The 18,137-nt window shown below is 53.0% G+C and overlaps 1 protein-coding gene across 1 annotated transcript; it reads right to left on the bottom strand.

The window, feature by feature from the left end:
• Positions 1–16,891: 16,891 nt before the first annotated feature.
• On the bottom strand, positions 16,892–17,623 carry EI90DRAFT_2940401 (uncharacterized protein; the record flags this gene model as incomplete). The annotated part of the gene is made up of 1 exon (XM_039055247.1): positions 16,892–17,623. A coding segment is annotated over one exon (732 nt), but the record flags the coding sequence as incomplete, so codon positions are not given.
• Positions 17,624–18,137: the final 514 nt, after the last annotated feature.

The following is an 18,137-nucleotide window of genomic DNA, read 5'->3' on the forward strand; positions in this document are numbered from 1 at the left end:
CAGCACCGTGATGAATCAGCAATTCAGTCTTGAGTAACGGCCAATCTGATTCCTTGAACCCGTCAAGGGTGACAACAAACTTGGCCTCCTTCTTGGAACAATATGCGATGAGGAAATCGCACTTCTGGGTCTTCGTGAATAGTGCTGCATCAGCACGCGACTCATACTTGCGGAGAAACCTGGCAATTCCTTTGCCTTTGAACAGAGGCGCTTCTGGGGTGTGGGGAATGGGCATGGGAACGTATAACAATGGCGATTCAATAGCCCAACTCGCAGCCATCTTGAAAAGTCAACAAAACGAAGTAAGAACTTGAAAACAGATTGTCGGGATCACTTGGGACCCGCTCCAGCAATACTTGGAGTGATTCTCTATGCCGCTTGTCGTCCGGCAAGGAGAGGAATCGTAAAAACGAGGGTAAAACGGAGTAAATGGAGTGACACGTCGCAAAAACACGTTGCAAACTTGATAACCAGATAACTAATGCAGGCTCCTGTACTCTCTTCTTGAGAACTGCCAGGAGTTAACCACTTGAGCAATAAACCCGACCTCCTGTGCCTCGTCGTGAGATCCGCCAGGAGGAACAATCGTGATAAACTTGCTGAATGGCAACACGTCGCTAAAACTCGATAACAAACTCGGTGTCCTGTGCCCTCGTCTTGAGGTCCGCCAGGATAAACAATCGCGCAACTTTCTTAATCTTGCAGGTGTGTGAAACGTGTGGATCTGTAGACTCGGAGATCCCTGGCTAGTACTTCTGCCTCTTCTTGGGGCACAACAAATGATGTAGATAGTCAATGTCCAAAATAATGATGGTGTTGTCAAACAAATGAATGGATGGTGAAACTTGCGTGGTTGAGAACTCGGTGTGCGCGACCCTTCGGAATACCCTCCCCTGTAAGGACCACCAGATTTGTAACGGGTCTATCACCACTAGACTCGAGACAGAAGAGAGGGGGAGGGTTGGAGTGGTCGCATGCACAGGTTTGTTAACTGGTGTCTGGATTCTGCTACTCCTCACTGTCTAGCTAACTATACAGCTGGTCACGGTATCACGGAAGAGTCCGGTAATGACAAATAAGGAAAGAACAATAAGAAGGGGAAACATCAGGTGGAAATGGAGTCAGAAAAATCAGGAAAAATAAGAAATGTGTAGGAGGGAACATTGGCTAAGGGTGGTAGAATCGCGGGATTTGGCTTGTTTATGGTACACCAGCAAATCCCCGTTACACCGTCACCATGGCAGGGGAGGCAGGGGAGGCGGGGGAGATGAAGTTGAAGCCTTCTTCTGCTGTCAGGGACTCGTCCGGGGTCGAGGGGGTCCGGGTGTAGCGTCCGGGACCGAGAGCCTGGCGGGGGGCGGATCGGGCGTGCATACTGACAGGCCCGATGCAGGACAGTGGTCCCTGGCCACTTAGACTGAAGTGGAAAGTTGTTATTATCATTAAAGGAGAGATATTGTACTACTTACCTGAAGTGGAAAGTTGAGAAGAAGGCTACTTCTTCGGTTCCCACTTCAGGTTCGTTTATATACATGCGGCTTGGATCACATGACGGGTGCCACGTCACCCTCGCACACAGCCGTAACCACCCGGGTGTCTCTGTGGGAGATCCTGAGGGTATCCGGTGCAGGCGTGCATGCTGGGCACAGTGGGAAGTTGCCCAAGGTGCCCGGGCCGGGTACATGGTGGGCGCGCTGCAGATGGGTCAATTGTACATTGAAACAGAGAAAGTCGTCCATGTAGAATAAAGGGAGAATAAAGAAGAAGTAAGATAAGGAGAAACTGAGGAGGGGAGGATGAGGGGGGAAGAAGGGAAAGGGGGAGGAGGTAAGGAAGGGTGGACCGGCGGGGTACCGGGTCAGGTTGGGCCGGGTGGAGCCGGTTCAGGCAGGTGTGCCCTGACACGAGTCCCTTGCACCAGGACCTCACTGCTTTCGGAGCTGTCCCTGACAATACTGTACTGGCATGTAACAGAATAACTGCTTGCTCTAATGCTAAAGCTCTCAAGCTGATGTGCAAGAACTTAGGGAAAAAGGAAACTAATCCAAATGAATGAATATAGTTTGTGGACTTCACGGATAAGTCCGAAGTGACCAAAATAAGTAAGAAGGAAAAAAAAGGTGTTGTGACCAAGTAGTCACGCTACCGCGGGAATGTGGCTGTCCGGTGTCAGGGACAGCTCCGAAAGCGGCGAGGTCCCGGTGCGAGGGACTCGATGGGACAGATGTCGGCTATGCGTAGCGACGGTCCCGTTGCAGGGTGAGTGTCCCTGACCACTTAGTCTGAAGTGGGAAGTTGAGAAGAAGGCTGCTTCTTCTGTTCCCACCCCAGGTGCTATTATATACATGCGGTTGGGGTCACGTGGGAGGAGCCACATCATCCCTGCACACAGCCACACTCCCCTGGGTATCTCCGTGGGAGGTCCCGGGGGTGTGCTGCTCTGTGAGCGGGAATGCACTCGGTGGGTGTGGCGATCGGGGGAGTGGGGTTAGGTGTGTAGTAATACATAGAGAAGGGGAAGTCAACCATGGAACGGAAATAGAAAGGAAGAAGGAAAGGGGAAAGAAGAAACAGGGAGTGATAGCGGGGGAGCGGAGTAGGGCAGCGCGGCGCGGGGTCAGGTGGGGTGTGCCCTGACATCCGGGCGAGTTCCTCGCTCGGATGTGGGAATGTGGCTGTGTGACAACTCGTCCAGCCTCCCATAGCACATGGTTCCTCCAACAGCATGACCAAGTACCAGTCATGCATCACACAGACCCTCTGTCAGGGCACACACCCTGACTAGCCCGGACCCGGACCCGCATGTGCACTCCACCCTGCATGCTCTGGGCCCGGTTCCCATTCCTCATGTGACTTCTGGGTATCCCCAGAAGTTTTCACCATATTGGGGCCACTGTGGGAAAGTGAGAAGTTAACCTTCTTCTCACTTTCTTACCCACAGTAGGCAAGTGTATTCTACATTGCTGTCATGGTGTCAGGGCACACTGCACTGCACCCCTCTCCACTCTCTCTCTCTCCCTCTTTCCTACTTTCCTTCTTTCTCTCCTTTCTCTTCTTCTTTTCTATCCTTATACAGACAACTTCTCTCTTCTTGTCAGGGCACACACCCTGACTAGCCCGGACCCGGACCCGTGTCCAGACCCGCTTCCACCCGCCGCGCTTCCCACACGTGTGCACGCTCCACGCGCCGCATGCTCCGGACCCGATTCCTACCCCTTCATGTGACTTCCGGGTATCCCCGGAAGTTTTGCTGATATTGTGGCCACTGTGGGAAGATGAGAAGTTAGCTTCCTTCTCATCTCCTTACCCACAGTAGGCAAGTGGACCTTACCTACTGCTTTATCTATTCATCTCCTTACCCACAGTAGGATTGTGCCCTGGATAGGGCTGGCCAGACCAGGGGCTGTGGACCATAGGGGAGGGTCATGGGGACCCGGGAGTCGTCTCCTGACACTTCTCCACATCTGTAGCATGGATGCGTCCAACGCTGAGCACCCTGCATGGGTACCATGATGCCGGACATGCCACGCATCCTTACTTGTGTTTCCCCTCTCTCACACCCATGATTGCGGAGTTGCCCATGACAACCTGGCTCCATCCAAGGTTGACATGGCACCTCCACATGACCTGCTTTCATATGTATATAAACTTAGCCAAAGCAGGACCAAAGAAGCAGCCTTCTTCTCATTCCCGCTTCAGGCAAGTGTTTCAACCTAGTTTAGCTTTCCATCTTAATAGCAATACATTCCCACTTCAGCCTAAGAAGCCACACAGGGATGCCAGCCTGAGTGAGGGCTACCCACTATACGGTCTCACTGCCCTGCCACCACCTGGGCCATTAGCACTGCGCATTATGCTGTTACCCCTGCCTCTTCAGAGCCATCCCTGACAGCAGAAGAAGGCTTGAACCTAATCTCCCCTGCCTCCAGCATGGTAACCAAAGAGCAGTACCAGGACCTGCTGACCAGGTTCCTATCAGGGCCCAGCCTTGGACTCGGAGGCTCCCTGACCTCAACCCCCATCTATCCTGTCCTCACACTATGCGGGGCATGAGATGAGAAGAAGGATAAAGGTCTCATCTCCCCGCATGGTTGCTATATAAAGGAATGGGTCACATGCCCACAACTATACAGCTCCTAGAGTTGTGTAGTGTGACCCGGAGGGAACACCCAGGTGGCAGTGCCCAGTAAGTGTGGGAACGTTCTGGGTGAGTTGCTTGCCCAGAACTGTGGCTGTGACCCGTGGGAACATTCTGGGTGAGCTGCTTGCTCAGAAAGTTCCCATGCTATCCTGTGTGCATGGATACACAACACAGAAAGGCAACAACAAGGTGTCAGAGATGGGATTATTGTCGGAGTTGGAAGTACTGTCAGAGTCGGAACACTGTCAGGAGGTGGATGGAAGACGGATTGGGTTTCTGTCTGAGTTGGGGTCGGAGATTGTGGCAGAGGTCTGTTGGAGCGTGCGTGCAGATATGCGGGCAGAAATATGCGGCGCGTCCAGAAGCGCTGTTCAAGGTTAGCAGAGTGGGATCGCGGCCTCAGTGACTCAGGTGGAGCGCTGTGCCCTGAGCTTGACGTTTGGGGGAGATCCCGTATTTACAGACTGACACTTACAGCAGACTTCAAACAAGACTTGTGGGCGGAGCGGACCTGTAGGGGGAGCGCGGACTCCACAAGCACGGACTCAGAGGGGGGGAAGCCCCCTTTGCAGAAGGAGAGACTCAGACCAGACAGGGGGGGTACTCTAGTTGATTTCAGACTGAGGTCCCCGAAAGTATTTACAAGGTATAAGTAGATAAGAGAAATCAAAAGAGGGACTGGTCGGTCCGGTGCGGAAATAAGCGGAAATGAGTGGGGACTTGTCAAACTAAACCAAGGACAAGAACCTGGGAAATGGGAGGCAAGGAATGAATAAAGTCAAAGCAGATCAAATACCAATATTGACAGATTAAATGAATGAATGGGAAAGTGCAATAGCACACGGATCAAATGCCAATATTGGGGTGAACATAATAGGCACTCAGCAAGGAATGAATGTTATGTTGCTGAGTGACAAAAATGGCCAGAGGACAAAAGCGGAGGTCAGCGCACGGTGCCGATACAAGTCCGCAAATAAGCGGGGTCGGTGCGGTGCGGACACAAGTCCGTGAACAGAGGTTGATCTGCCAGCACTGTCACACAAGGACAGCATGAAGGCCAACAGAGGTACAGAGGGGAGTGGGAGTGTTGACCTGACCAGAGGTGTCAAGGGCAACCAGAAGTGGCCAGAGGGTGCAGAGATGGGCAGAGGGTGCGGAGTGGGCAGAGGGTGCGGAATGCACGGAAGCGGGGCATGGCTGTGACCACATAGCGGGAAGCAATGAGTGTGGTTCAGATGGAGACAAGGCAGGCATGACTGAATGCCAGGAGCACCAAGGGCTCAGGAACTGGAGGTAAGGTCGGAATACCGGCAGGGTCTAGGTTCTGATTATTGACCAAGTCTCACGCAGTAAGGCAGGGGGCCAGACATGGGGTTGGGGGCTGGTTAGGATGGGTTTCGGGTCGGCGGATTCGCCTATTGGCATTGGTTTGCCGCTGATGGACCCCCGGGATTTGTTGGTCATGACACAAGGCAACAATGAAGGAATGGAAGGAAGGGATTGGTTGGGGAGTCTGGGGCACCCTAGGGCAGGGTGCTGAACCCTGACAGTTCCAGGAACTGCAGGCCATCCTTGAGAGCCACGTCCAAAACCCACTGGCCCTGCTTGCACCTGCAGCCATACCCACACCTGTGCCCAAGCCCAAATGTCAGGGCAACCACACCTGACCATACAACCCCAGAACCACCTTCCCTGACCTCCCCCACTTCCCTCATCCTCCCATCTTCACACACCTTTCGCAACTACAGCCCGCATGTGAACCCACAGGAAAAATCACGTGGGTCAAGGCAAGCAACTCGCTTTAACCCATGTGACACCTTTTCCACATCACGGGAACATGCTCGGCTCCTACCCTTAGTCACGTTACGAATTGTATAGTACATTTCCCTTTTATAGCAGCCAAGCGGGGAATAGGGAAACTTACCCTTCTTCTCAACTCAATCCCTGCTTAGGCAAGTTGTAGCTACCTTCCATAATACATGACAACTCAATCCCCGTTTAGTGAGTTTGAGGAGCTTGGGGTAGGATCCAGCACCTGGCTGCCTGGGACACCACAAGTGTCCAGTTCTGAGGTAGGGCCACCCCCAGACAGAGGCCGGGCCCTGACACCAAAGCACCCAAGGTTGCCCCCCCCACCACTTTTGCTGGCGTGAGTGAGGACCTTGACCACTTCAAAGCAGAATGTGGAATCTACTTCCACATCCGTGCCACAGAGTTTCCCAACACCCTGTCCCAGGTCCTCTTTGTCCTGTCATACATGAAGGGAGGAGCTGCAGGAGCATGGGCAACACAACATACGATTGCACTGCTAATGGCAGGGTCCCCTGTGATCACCATGGATGAGTTCATGGCAGAACTTGACGCCATGTTCCAAGACCCCAACCAGGAAGCCACTGCCTGACAGAAGCTCACTGCTCTGTGGCAAGGTAACAACTCCGTGGATAAGGTCATCCAGGAGTTCGAGATCCACAGCCCCACCTTGTGGCTAGGCAACGTAGGGCTGGTAGACCGCTTCGAGCAAGTGATCAATGCCCAGCTCTGCAAGAGGGCCTACACCCCATGCTGAGAACCTGGGCAGAGTGGAAGCAAGAAGCCACTCTCCTCAACAACCAATGGCGGTGCTTCCAGGCGACTCAACCCTGACTCTGTCAGGGATGCGTCCAGGGTGGAGGGGGCCCGGATGTAGTGCCCGGCAGAGGGACCCTCTCGGGGAGCGAAGCGGGTGCGTGTCAGGGCACACCCGCCTGACCCCGCGCCGCACCCCGCGCCGTACCGCACTACCCCATTATCACTCCCCATCTCCCCTCCCCCATTTTCCCCCTCCTCTCTATCTCTATTTCTATTTCTATTCTACGGTCGATTTTCCTTTCTCCATGTACTACTACATACCTGACCCCGCCCCCTGATCACCGCACGCGCCATGCACACTCCCGCCTACTGAGCGGCCACCTCCGGGATCTCCCATGGAGACACCCAGGGAGGTGCGGCTGCGTGCGGAGATGACGTGGCTTCCTCCACGTGACCCTGGCCGCATGTATATAATAGTGCCTGGGGTGGGAACAGAAGAAGCAGCCTTCTTCTCAACTTCCCACTTCAGGTAAGTACCATAGCTTTCCCCTTTTAATGATAATCATCAACTTCCCACTTCAGACTAAGTGGTTGGGGACGCTCACCCCACGATGGGATCGCCGCTACGCACAGCTGCTACTCGTCCCACTGAGTCCCGTGCACAGGGACCTTGCCGCTTTCGGAGCTGTCCCTGACAGTGTGCGTACTGACAGGCCCAATCTGGGACTGTAGTCCCTGGCCACTTAGACTGAAGTGGAAAACATGAATTGTTATTAAAAGGAAGAACTACACTACTTACCTGAAGTGGAAAACGTGAGAAGAAGGTTACTTCTTCAGTTCCCACTTCAGGTACATTTATGTACATGTGGCTTGGGTCACATGACGGGTGCCATGTCATCTATGGAGAGAGCCACAGCCATCCGGGTATCCCCATGGGGGATCCCGAGGGCATCCGCTGCAGGTGCATGTGCTAGGTGTAGCGGGAAGTCGTCTGGGGTGTCCGAGCTGGATGGGTCAACAGTACAATGATACAAGGGAAGGTGGTCCGTGTAAATAGAAAGAATAAACAGAAAGGGAGAATGAAATAAAGGAGAAAGAGGAAAGAGGGAAAAGGGAGGAAAGGGAGGAAGGGGAAGAGGGAGGAAGGAGGAAGGAGGAAGGATGGGTAGCAGGGAGCAGGTGAGGTGGGCCTGGGTGGGCCCAGGTGGAACCGGGTCAGGTGGGTGTGCCCTGACAGACTCCCACTGGTTAGGTCGCCTCCTCCCCCCACCAGACCACCACCACCCCCTCAGCCCTGTCAGGGGACAGACCCTGGGTCCCCATGACCCCTCTCTATGGCCCACAGCCTAACCTATGAACAGCCCTGTCCAGGGCAATAACTACTGTGGGTAAGAAAGTGAGAAGAAGGTTAACTTCTCACTTTCCCACAGTGGCCCCAATATGGTGAAAACTTCCGGGGATACCCGGAAGTCACATGAAGGTAGGATCCGGGGACCGGAGCATGCGGCACACGGATCATGCGGCATGGGAAGCACGCGCGGGAAGTGGAGCGGGTCCGGATGCGGGTCCGGGTCCGGGCTAAGTCAGGGTATGTGCTCTGACAAGCCCCTCCCATGCCTGTCACCAGGGCCACCACCATGACTCACCGCCACTGCCCCCATGACCATGGCCCTGCACCCCCCAGCCCTGCTGCCTCAACCAATGGACCTCGACTGCCCGAGGGCAGACCAACAATGAGGGCCATGCCACAACTGCAATGCCCCTGGGCACTTCACATGAGACTGCCCCCTCCCAAAAGTCCACCAAGTGTGCCAGATGCACCCAGAGGATCTTCGAGCACTTGCAGAAGGGCTAAGGAGCCAGCTGATGGGGACTGTTAGAACGGGCAGATACAGACAACTCCGGAGTGGAATCGGAGACTTAGCGTGGAGGGACCTTGGCCTCAGCGACTCAAGCGGAGCGCTGTGCCATTGCTGTTTGTCCATTTGGTCCTTAATTTCACAGTAGGCAAGCAGGAAGTCTCTAGGGGGCATTTCAGGTCGATTTCGGACTGAGCCCAAAACGAGTATGTACAAGCGCCGATATATATAATGGAGGTGTCAGGGACAGCTCCGAAAGCGGCGAGGTCCCAGCGCGAGGGACTCGATGGGACAGGTGTCGGCTATGCGTAGTGACGGTCCTGTTGCGGGGTGAGCATCCCCGACCACTTAGTCTGAAGTGGGAAGTTGAGAAGAAGGCTGCTTCTTCTGTTCCCACCCCAGGTGCTATTATATACATGCGGTCAGGGTCACGTGGGAGGAGCCATGTCATCCCCGCACACAGCCGCACTCCCCTGGGTATCTCCGTGGGAGATCCCAGAGGTGTGCCGCTCTGTGAGCGGGAATGCGCGCGGTGGGCGTGGCAATCGGGGGAGCAGGGTTAGGTGTGTTAGTAATACATAGAGAAAGGGAAGTCGACCATAGAAGGAAATAGAAACAAAGAAGGAAAGGGGAAAGAAGAGGCAGAGGGTGATAGCAGGGAAGCGGAGTAGGGCGGCGCAGCGCGGGGTCAGGTGGGGTGTGCCCTGACAGGAGGGGGCAAAAGCACAAGGAGACAAAGGGGATCCGAATCGGAACGAAGACGTCCGAACGGGAACAAAGGGTAGACAGAAGCGGAGCGGTACCGAAGGTCATAAGGCAGGACCTGTGATACATCCGAAAGGAGGTAGGGAGGGCAAGTGTCATATCCGTGCATACCCGACCCTGACCCGACTTCCGGACCTCCACCCTCTTCACCTCCGGAGTCATACCCTACCACTGCCGTTCCGATACTCACCTCCGGTCCTGGCAACACACCTCCTTCTACCCCCCACGCCACCTCTGCTCCTTCCCTCTCCTCCCCTATCTCCGTCCGCTCCGATACTCACCTCGGACTGAACACTGCACCTCTCGCCACCCTCCTACTACTCCTCCTCCTCCTACTCCGCTCCTCCTTCACAACACCTCCACCCTCCCATCACCCTCCTATGCTTCCCCCATCCGCTCCGATACTCACCTTCGGACCTGACAACTCTCCTTTCCGCCACTCCTTCCCCCTTACCTTTCCCCTCTCTCCTCCCTCTGGTACTCCTCCACCACCCTCCCACCAAGTTACGACCTTCCACCGCTGTCCCGTACTTCATACTCGGACACCGCTCGTACCTTTGCTCCAAGCCTCCATCATAGTCCCTACCTCGGACTTTGACTCCACCTCGGTCTTAGTCCATTGCATTGGTGACCTCATACTACGTAAACACTATTGCCAATATCCCTTGGACTTTCAACCCCGCCTCCGTAACCTCCGTAAGCTCTGCAACCCCCGAGCTTCGCAGATCGCCCTCGGCACTTTTGCTGCTTGTAATGTATCTCTCGCGTTTACCCCTCATCCCTATTTGGACTACTGCTTCTTCCCATTCTAGCCAGTTAGTCATCATCCCCACTTCTCCTCATCCTCCTGCCCCTCTGGGCCTTGCCCTCCCTACCTCCTTTTGGATGTATCACAGGTCCTGCCTTATGACCTTCGGTACCGCTCCGCTTCTTCTACCCTTTGTTCCCGTTCGGACATCTTTGTTCCGATTCGGTTCCCCTTTGTTTCCTTGTGCTTTTGCCCCCTCCATTATATATATCGGTGCTTGTACATACTCATTTTGGTTCAGTCCGAAATCGACCTGAAATGCCCCCTAGAGACTTCCTGCTCACCTACTGTGAAATTAAGGACCAAATGGACAAACAGCAATGGCACAGCGCTCCACTTGAGTCGCTGAGGCCAAGGTCCCTCCACGCTAAGTCTCCGATTCCACTCCGGAGTCGTCTGTATCCGCCCGGTTCTAACAGCGAGGCCCAGAGGGGCAGGAGGATGAGGAGAAGTGGGGATGATGACTAACTGGCTAGAATGGGAAGAAGCAGCAGTCCAAATAGGGATGAGGGGAAAACGCGAAAGATACATTACAAGCGACGAAAGTGCCGAAGGCGATCTGCGGAGCTCGGAGGTTGCGGAGCTTACAGAGGTTATGGAGGTGGGGTTGAAAGTCCGAGGAATATTGGCAATGGTGTTTATGTAGTATGAGGTCACCAATGCAATGGACTAAGACCGAGGTGGAGTCAAAGTCCGAGGTAGGGACTATGACGGAGGCTCGGAGCAAAGGTACGAGCGGTGCCCGAGTACAAAGTACGGGACAGCGGTGGAAGGTCGTAACTTGGCGGGAGGTTGGCGGAAGAGTACCAGAGGGAGGAGAGAGGACAAAGGTAAGAGAGAAGGAGTGGCGGGAAGGAGAGTTGTCAGGTCCAAAGGTGAGTATCGGAGCGGATGGGGGAAGCGTAGGAGGGTGACGGAAGGGTGGAGGTGTTGTGAAGGAGGAGCAGAGTAGGAGGAGGAGGAGTAGTAGGAGGGTGGCGAGAGGGGCGGTGTTCGGTCCGAGGTGAGTATCGGAGTGGACGGAGATAGGGGGGGAGAGGGAAGGAGGAGTAGAGGTGGCATGGGAGGTAAAAGGAGGTGTGTTGCCAGGACCGAAGGTGAATATCGGAACGGGCAGCGGTAGGGTAAGACTCTGGAGGTGGGGAAGGAGGAGGTCCGGAAGTCGGGTCGGGATCAGGTATGCACGGATATGACAGGGACACCCAAAGGAGGAGGAGAGGGAGGAAGCGGACCCCTCTGCGGATTTTCAGGAAGGCAACTGGTGAGGGATGCATCCTGGCCACCTGTGAGCAATGGCACCCAGTGTAAATACAGAGATATGCACGAGTCTGCACCACCATCCAAATTCCACTGGGTGATTGCTCAGAAACAGAGGAAAACTGCATCCTCGACCAGAAAAGGCATGAAAACTGTGAGCCTACTCCCAGAGGTAGCTGTCTCTCCACCTGCCATCTATGTGCTTGCCAAACAATCCCCACATTCCCTCAACCTGAAAGTGAAGGTGACTGCCCTACTGTCCCTCTCCACAGTTGCCATGTCAGTGCTGCTAGACTCCGGCATGACTGGGAACTTTGTGAGCCCAGACTTCATCTGGAAACATGGGCTCGAGACAACCCCCCTTCCCCAACCTATCCCAGTGCGCAACATGGATGGGACACCCAACGAGAACAGGGCCATCACAGAAGAGCTGGAGGCCCTGTTGACATTTGGCCAGCACATGGAGTGGGCCTGCTTCGCCATGGAAAACCTAGGGCAGCAGTCCCTCATCATTGGGCATTCGTGGTTGCTACACCACAACCCGGAGGTTGACTGGGTACAGCAGAAGGTCATGTCCCGGTGCCCCTCCTCCTGCCAGTCGCTGCAAGCAGACGTTGCAAGCGGGAATGGGCTACAGTCTCCAGAAAACGGAAGGTAGCACTCCAACTCACTCCCCAAAAACTAGGGAAGAAAGAGAAAGGGGGCTGGAAGGGTGTTGCGGTAAAAAAGTGGGTCCATATAATCAACTGGGAGGGGGGGGAAGGAGTTCAGGGAAATATATAACTCTGATAACTCTTGCTTATCTTCTATCCGTGGTGGATTTCCCTAAAGGTCACAATAGCCCTTTACCAATTGTGTGGCCACTCACAGCACCCAAGTACATGGACTTCAAAAGTAGTGGGAGGGGGGAAATCACCTATTTGTCAGGGGACGGACCCCGGGTCCCCATGACCCCTCTCTCTATAGCCCACAGCCCTGTGTGTGAACATGTCAGGGACTCGTCCGGGGTCGAGGGGGCCCGGGTGTAGCGTCCAGGACTGAGAGCCTGGCGGGGGGCGGATTGGGCGTGCGTACTGACAGGCCCGATGCGGGACAGTGGTCCCTGGCCACTTAGACTGAAGTGGAAAGTTGTTATTATCATTAAAGGAGAGATATTGTACTACTTACCTGAAGTGGAAAGTTGAGAAGAAGGCTACTTCTTCGGTTCCCACTTCAGGTTTGTTTATATACATGCGGCTTGGATCACATGACGGGTGCCACGTCACCCTCACACACAGCCGTAACCACCCGGGTGTCTCCGTGGGAGATCCCAAGGGCATCTGGTGCAGGCGCGTGTGCTGGGCACAGCGGGAAGTCGCCCGAGGTGCCCGGGCCGGGTACATGGTGGGCGTGCTGCAGATGGGTCAATGGTACATTGATACAGAGAAAGTCGTCCATGTAGAATAAAGAGAATAAAGAAGAAGTAGGATAAGGAGAAGCTGAGGAGGGAAGGATGAGGGGGAAAGAAGGGAAAGGGGGAGGAGGTAAGGGAGGGTGGACCAGTGGGGTACCGGGTCAGGTTGGGCCAGGTGGAGCCGGGTCAGGTGGGTGTGCCCTGACAGAACAGCCTATCCTAAGGCACAACCTACTGTGGGTAAGAAAGTGTAATAGATAGAAAGGCAAGTAAGGTACACTTGCCTACTGTGGGTAAGAAAGTGAGAAGAAGGTTAACTTCTCACTTTCCCACAGTGGCCCAATATGGCAAAAACTTCCGGGGATACCCGGAAGTCACATGAAGAGTGGGAACCGGGCCCGGAGCATGTGGCACATGGAGCATGCGGGGCAGAGTGCACAAGCGGGTGCAGGTCCGGGTCCGGATGCGGGTCCGGGTCCGGGCTAGTCAGGGTGTGTGCCCTGACACTATTCCGTTTCAATAGCTATGTACATATATCCATACAGCAACATACAATTTGTGAAAAGAGTCCGAAATATATGGGTTTGGCTGACCAAAGCCTCCACCAACAATGGTGGTAAGGTTTGGCTGCTGTTGGCTTAGAATAAAATTCCAAACAACAAAAGAAATTGAAAAGGAAAACACAAACTTCCTCATATCACTCCAAACACTGCGTCAAACCTCCGTCCCTTTATTCCATCCGACTCTCCTTATCCATAGCTTTCTAATGATACCGATTTTGTGACATTTGATGGAGATTTGACTGAGAACGGGAATTCTCAGAAGCGGTATACATATCTCGATTATCTGTGCACAGGGAAACTTGGTCCAAATAAAATGCCATGATTCCAAGACTCCTCCAATGACTTCTTCTGCATTTATATTATTTGACTAGCCCATATTTTCATTGAGACTAGCTCGCACGTGAGCATCTGAACAGTTCATATCGTCCTGTGACTCCCATCATGCCTGACAATCAAAACTTCTCCACAACCACTGAACCGATTAGGGTGAAATTTAACACTGAGTCTTTGGGCACTTTTCTAAATTTAATGACCCCAAGTTCATCCTCTTCTGTCAACTTTTGACCTTGGTCCCATGGTCGCAGTCAAGTGCACGGACTTCGCACATGAGGACATCTCAGGTCGAATTTCTCCACCAAATCTCAACCAATTCCTTCGCGGAAAGACTCGTTCGGTTCGTACGAAAACCCTCTTTCTTCTTCTTTATTACTCCCTCCTACGATTCCTTTTCCCTAATAATGTACAAGGGCGGAAGCCCAACTTTGACATATTTGCTGCATAAGGTTCCATGAATTTGAGCACACCCATTATGCACTCCTACAATGTCAGGCAAGCCCTCAAAATAGAACCCAGTGACAGGATCTATGCTGCCATAATCCTGCCAGGGTGGGGACATGACCTGAGAGCGATGACGATGCCATCTCAATGCCTAGCAGAGGAAGCCCAAGACATGGAGGCAAAACTGCTGGCACTGGAGGAGCTGGTACCTGAGCACTACAGGTGTTAGATCGGGCAGATTCGGACGACTCCGGAGTGGAATCGGAGACTTAATGTGGAAGGACCTCGGCCTCAGCGACTCAGGCAGAGTGCTGTGCCATTGCTGGTTGTCCTGGGGGTCCCTAATTTCGGATCTAGCAGAGGGAAAGTCTCTAGGGGGGGGGGAATCAGGTCGATTTTGGACTGAGGTTACAAGTTACTATGTACATTGTATATAAGGAGGGGTCCGGAATCAAAAGGAACAAGGGTAGGATGAAAGGAGACAAAGGGAGCTGGAAAGAGGAACAACACCGAGGGTCAAGGGTTTGACTCAATGGTGTTTCCCAAAGGAGGAGTGAAGGGCCAAGGCCCAAGGAGGAAGGAAGGAGGAAGGGAGTGGGGAATGGCTAGCTGACTGAATAGAAAGGAAGCAGCAGCCCAAATATGAATGAGGGAAATAGTGGTGTTACAAAAATGGGGCCGGAAGCGCCCATTTTCGTCCGTTCTGGCGCAGGAATAGGGAAGGGGGTTGGACATAATGGTTTACAGGTGGTTTCACAGATGGTTTGACATGTGGTGTAACAGAAGTTAGCACAGCGGGTTTTTGGTTAATTATTGATTCGTTAAACTTAATTAATGGCACGTGCCATACAAATCACCTGACAGTGGCTGTGTGCAAGGCCCAGAAGAGGCTAGAATGGGAAATTCCCATTTCTATAACATCATTGTTATAAAAATGGGGCCTAATTGGCCCATTTCTATAGCGTTCGGGTGCAGGAGGGGGCCGTGACATTGAGAAGATGTTACAATTAATGTAACAGATGTTGTAACAGTGGGGTTTACAATAACATGGACATCGGGTGTTTTGGGTGATAGTAATTGTTGGTTAGGTTGTTATTATATACATGTCACGTGATAATATACTGTACAGAGGCCATAAGAGGCTAAAAATGGGAATTTCCCATTTCCATAACAAGTGGAATTGAATGGGACAATGCAATAGTTGCAAGGTCTGAAGTAAGTCCGGAAAGTCCGAACTCGGAAGTTAAACTCCGGAATATTGGCAAACGTAATTAAATGGAAACCAATACAATGGGTATGAGTGGAGGTGGGGTCAAAGTCTGAGGTCGGAGCTAAGACCGGAGGTTCTGGAGATGGAGACACGAACAGGATTCTGGAGTGGAGGTCCGGAGTCAGGAGCATAGGTGTTGTGTGCTCATCTGGAAGGTGTCAAGGTTGAGGTCGGACCCGGAATGTTCCGGAGTCGGACCAGAGGTGGTGTCAGAGCTGGAGGTGGGATAACCTCTTGGGAGTTGGCAAGGAGAAGGTGATGGAAGGGAAGTGGGGCTCCAGAGTCAGTTTCGGAGTTCCGGGAACCCGGAGTGGAGGTCAGGATTGTATGGATATGACAACAGGGACTTCCAGGACGTGTTCTCAAAGGAAGCCTTTGACATCCTGCCCCCTCGAAAACCCTGGGATCATGCCATCAACCTAACCCCTGATCCCAAGGCAAGATGTTCCCCCTATCCCAACCAGAGCAGAAGGAGCTAGATGAGTTCCTGTGTGAGAACCTGCGGAATGGATGCATATACCCCTTGAAGTCACCAATGGGCGCCCCTGTATTCTTTGTCAAGAAGAAGGATGGGTCCCTGTGCCTAGTCCAAGACTACCGAAAGCTTAACGAAATAACGGTCAAGAACTCGTACCCCCTCCTGCTCATTTCCGACATCCTTGTGCACCTTTGAAATGCAAGGTACTTCTCAGCACTGGATCTGCACTGGGTTTAACAACGTGCAGATCAAAGATGGCGATGAGTGGAAGGTGGCGTTGTGGGAGGGATGAGCCGGTAGTACCCAAACACCACCATATAACGGTCTACAGATGCTACCTGGGACCCGACACACAATCCCCCAGCCCATTGCACTTCCCCCATCATCTCTGTATTTTTTGATATTTTTCTGGACCAGGTTACGGCCACTTAGTTTCCATATCGGGCCACTTCTATAATATTTTCAGATATCTCCCCCAGTTCTTCTCCGATCCAGACGCATTTTATATCGTTAGAAAGCTACCGTCAAGACGAGTCGAACAAGTCCAGCATCGGGTGATTTGGTGCAGCCGTTGTGGAGATCGTCGAATTCTATCAAATGTGTGGCCGCACCCATATATTTATCATGTTTTCTGTTGTTTTCTTTGTTCTATGTTGTTCTGTCCATTTCTGTCCGTCCCTAACACCGTCGGATTGCTCGGACATTAGCTTTGGTTATATACAAACATGTATTTAGTATGATAAGAGATCTTCTCCTTCCCTGCTTTAGTGCCAGTCTGACAGTACCACGTCTGGGAGCATGTGAACGAGTTCAGTTAGGTTTATGGCGACGTTGAGAAGGCAGGATGCCTTGCTTGGCCCTAGGGAAGGTCCACCAGTTGGTCTAGTTGGTTGGTCACGGAAGTTTAAGTTTTCGGACCTAGTAGGAAGGTCCACCAGTGAGTCTGTCAGGGGACGACTCCCGGGTCCCCATGACCCTCCCCTATGGCCCACAGCCTCAGGTCTGGCCAGCCCTATCCAGGGCACAATCTACTGTGGGTCAGAGATGAGAAGGAAGTTAACTTCTCATCTTCCCACAGTGGCCACAATACATTGAAAACTTCTGGAGATATCCGGAAGTCACATGAGACCCGAGACCCGAGGTCCGGGCCATCCGGCTGCACTGAGCGTCCGGCACAGGGTGCGCGTGGGGAGTGCAACAGCCGGGTGCAGGTGCGGGTGCAGGTGCGAGTGCGGGTGTGGATGCGGGTATGGTAGGTCAGGGTGTATGCCCTGACAGAGTCTGTCAATGCTGCAGTTTCGCTCCTCCCCCTTTCGTTACCTGTGTGGTGTGTGAGGGTGGTCTGCTCAGGTTCAGAGGTCTTGTGCCCCTGCAGCCTTTTCAGCCATTCTCCCCGCTTGCAGTGTTTGCGACTAACTGGGGCCTGTTTGAACCCACAGTAATGTTCTTCAGGCTGTGCAACTCCCCTGCAACTTTCCAAACCATGATGAATGATATCCTCCAGGACTTCATCGACTGGGAAGTTGTTATTTGTTACATGGATGACATCTTGATTTTTACATCCACTCCGGAGGAACACCAGAAGGTTGTGTGGGAGGTGCTGGAAACGTTGCGGAAGAGGAAGCTCTTCCTCAAACTGGAAAAGTGCAAGTTTGAGCAGTGCTGCATTGAGTACCTCAGACTCGTCATTTCCGAGGGCAGTGTCACCATAGACCTGGTGAAGGTCCAAGGAGTCCTTGACTGGCTGACACTGACAAAGGTGAAAGAAGTACAATCCTTTTTAGGCTTTGTGAGCTTCTATCGCTGCTTCATCAAGGACTTCTCCAAGACAGTGCACCTGCTCCATGCACTGACCCACAAAGCGAAGGCCTGGGCATGGGGGGAGAGTCAAGAACATGCCTTAAGAAAGCCATCACCTCTGCCCCCATCCTCGCTTTCCCCACTGACTCTGGCTGCTACAGACTTGAGTGTGACACCTCCAACTTTGCCACCAGCACCATCCTATCCCAGCTCCAAGCTGATGGAAAGTTCCACCCCATAGCCTTCATGTCCAAGAGCTTCACCAAGGTGGAATGCAACTACAAAATTTACAATAAGGAGATGCTTGCAATAGTCCAAGTGCTAGAGGAGTGGCATCATTTTGTAGAAGGAGCAGAAGAAAAGGTCAACATCTACACTGACCACCACAACTTAGGCTATTTCCGCACTGTGCAGTGGCTTAATCACTGCCAAGCATGGTGGTCACTCTTCCTGTCCCA

Source organism: Cantharellus anzutake (assembly GCF_015039405.1).
Source record: "Cantharellus anzutake strain C23 chromosome Unknown EI90scaffold_89, whole genome shotgun sequence".
Classification (NCBI taxonomy): Eukaryota; Fungi; Basidiomycota; class Agaricomycetes; order Cantharellales; family Hydnaceae; genus Cantharellus; species Cantharellus anzutake.